The sequence below is a fragment of the Macrobrachium nipponense genome, chromosome 10 (assembly GCF_015104395.2).
Source record: "Macrobrachium nipponense isolate FS-2020 chromosome 10, ASM1510439v2, whole genome shotgun sequence".
In the NCBI taxonomy this organism is placed as follows: domain Eukaryota; kingdom Metazoa; phylum Arthropoda; class Malacostraca; order Decapoda; family Palaemonidae; genus Macrobrachium; species Macrobrachium nipponense.
The window spans coordinates 79089767-79092266 of NC_087204.1; the positions used below are offsets into that span (position 1 = coordinate 79089767).

General features: G+C 35.6%; 1 protein-coding gene across 1 annotated transcript in view; it reads left to right on the forward strand.

Annotated features, from left to right (window-relative positions):
- Nucleotides 1-2500, forward strand: part of LOC135223718 (agrin-like) — a gene marked incomplete in the record, with an annotated part of 559093 nt that overhangs the window by 344258 nt on the left and 212335 nt on the right. Inside the window, 1 exon segment of the mRNA XM_064262461.1 lies at nt 1485-1521. Within this exon segment, the coding sequence (XP_064118531.1) occupies nt 1485-1521 (37 nt within the window).

Consider the following 2500-nt stretch of genomic DNA (forward strand, 5'->3'; position numbering starts at 1 on the left):
GAATTCTTAGCAAATAACTGGGAAAACTGCAGAATTCTTAGCAAATAACTGGGAAAACTGCAGAATTCTTAGCAAATAACTGAGAAAAACTGTGGAATTCTTAGCAAATAACTGGGAAAACTGCAGAATTCATAGCAAAATAACTGGGAAAAACTGCAGAATTCTTAGCAAATAAACTGGTAAAAAATGCAAGAATTCCTTTAGCAAACTAACTGGGAAAACTTGCAGAATTCTTAGCAAATAACTGGGAAAACCTGCCCAGAATTTCTTAGCAAATAATCTGGGAAAACTGCAGGAATTCTTAGGAAAATTAAAACTGGGGAAAACTGTGGAATTCATTTAGCAAATAACTGGGAAAACTGGCTAGAATTCTTAGCAAAAATAACTGGGGAAAAACTGCAGGAATTCTTAGCAAATAACTGGGGAAAACTGCAGAATTCTTAGCAAATAAACTAGGAAAACTGCGGAATTCTTAGCAAATAACTGGGAAAACTGCAGAATTCTTAGCAAAATAAATGGGAAAACTGCGGAAAATTTCTTAGCAAATAACTTTTCGGTGGAAAAACTGGCAGAATTATCTTAGGAAATAACTGGGAAAACTGTGGAATTTCTTAAGCAAATAAAACTGGCGGAAAAACTGCAGAATTCTTAGCAAATAACTGGGAAAACTGCAGAATTCTTAGCAAAAACAATGGGAAAAAACTGCCAAAACGGGCAGAATTCTTGCTAAACAAAAAGTCAGAATTCTTGCTAAACCGCTTGGAAAACTGTGTAATGCTTGGTAGATAACTTAGAATCCTTAGCATCATTATCATTATTCTCATTTTCTCTTTTGACCTGCAAATTCATAAATTCTCGTCATCAGTATCGGCATTGTTTCCTTTGTTTAATACTTTTGACAATACCCTTCGGAAGAATCTCCATGATAGCAGCCCATCTTTGAAAAAGGCCCATTGCCCCAAAATTTACATTCCTATCTCTCCCAGAATCAAATTAGTTATTGCTATCCACAGAGGTTGAGCAATCCATACCAAAGTGGAGTCCTGCTCCTGAAAAGTCACATTCATATCTCTCCCAAAAATCAAAATAGCTTATTGCCCCTCAGGAGGGCCACCTTTGGTAAAATTTCGCAAAAATCATAGCTTAATTTACTTTGTTATTTAAATCACTTGCTCTCCTATTCTTTGTGTGTTGTGATCATTTATTATCAGAGTAAAAAGTGACTCATATTTCGTACAGTTTTCGTAAAAATACTAAAAACCTTTCGCAGACCGAGTCAAAAACATAACCTCCATGTCAGAGGTGATGACCTGTATTTACAATCATTAACTGTATTTACAGGCAATACCTGTATTTACAGCTCGGTTCTAAAACCTTGAACCGTTTCCCTAAAAGGAAGTCTAACGAAGCAAGTTTGTCAAGCAGAATATGTTTTCTTTTTGCCAATTTCAGTCCAGTTGCTTACATTCACTTTGTCTTTCCAGATGCGGCTGATGAAGTCAAAGCTAGAGGCTCGGAGAGAGTGACTTTGGTGAGGTAATGGGAATTTTAGTTTTTTTTTTGTGTTTCTATGTTGTCATTTTTTGTTAATTATGTTTTTAGAGTAAATGAGGATTTTAGGATTATTTCTTATTTATTTGCATAGCTGACTTACACATCTATGCTCCTCTTTTTTTATTTTATTGTGTTCAGATTCCACAGATGAATTACAATTTTAGGGATAGATTCTAATTTCTCAAAAATGTGAACATTTTAAAGAATAGTTATAAAGGCTTTGATAATATTAAGCTCAATCAGTCAGCGATTATTCTACTTCATTTCAACTCCATGTCAAGGACTTGTTCGTGTAGTTTTGCTTAAAGTTTTGCCTTAAATTGTTTGAAATAGCCTCTTAAAATAGCAATCATTTAAAATTCGCATTTTCTAGGTCTCATAATCAGTACGACTAGCTTAGCTGTTTTAACTTTTGAATAACCATAGTTCGTATTATCAGCTATCTCTGTTAGCCTCTGCAGCAAGCATAGCAACGTTAAAATCCAGTGCTACGTTCCAGACAGTTCCCGAAATTCCTGTCGAATACCAGAGACGACAGGCTTCACTAATGACCGATTTTATCATTCCGCAAATCCTTTAATCTTCTCATCACTTCTTAACTAAAGTCTCGTTTATATATACTAAATTATTAGGAAGAAATATTAACCTTGCCTTATGATTTCTTGGGTAGAACTCTCATCATTTGGTTGATCTGTCAAAGCCACGTCATGCCACGAATCAACAAGATAATCTTCACTGTTGTAAAACCTAAAACCTTCTCAGAGGTCAAACACGAACGGGACTGAAATGTTCTAAATCATCGCTTTTACCTGGACTGTTGACGGATAGATCCAGGAAGATCCTTGTCAATTTCCCCTTCTCGCTTGACGATTCCTTCGGCTAAACGTATTCGAATCCGCATCCGTATCAGGACATTAGGCATTCCCCTGATTAGAATCGAAATTGC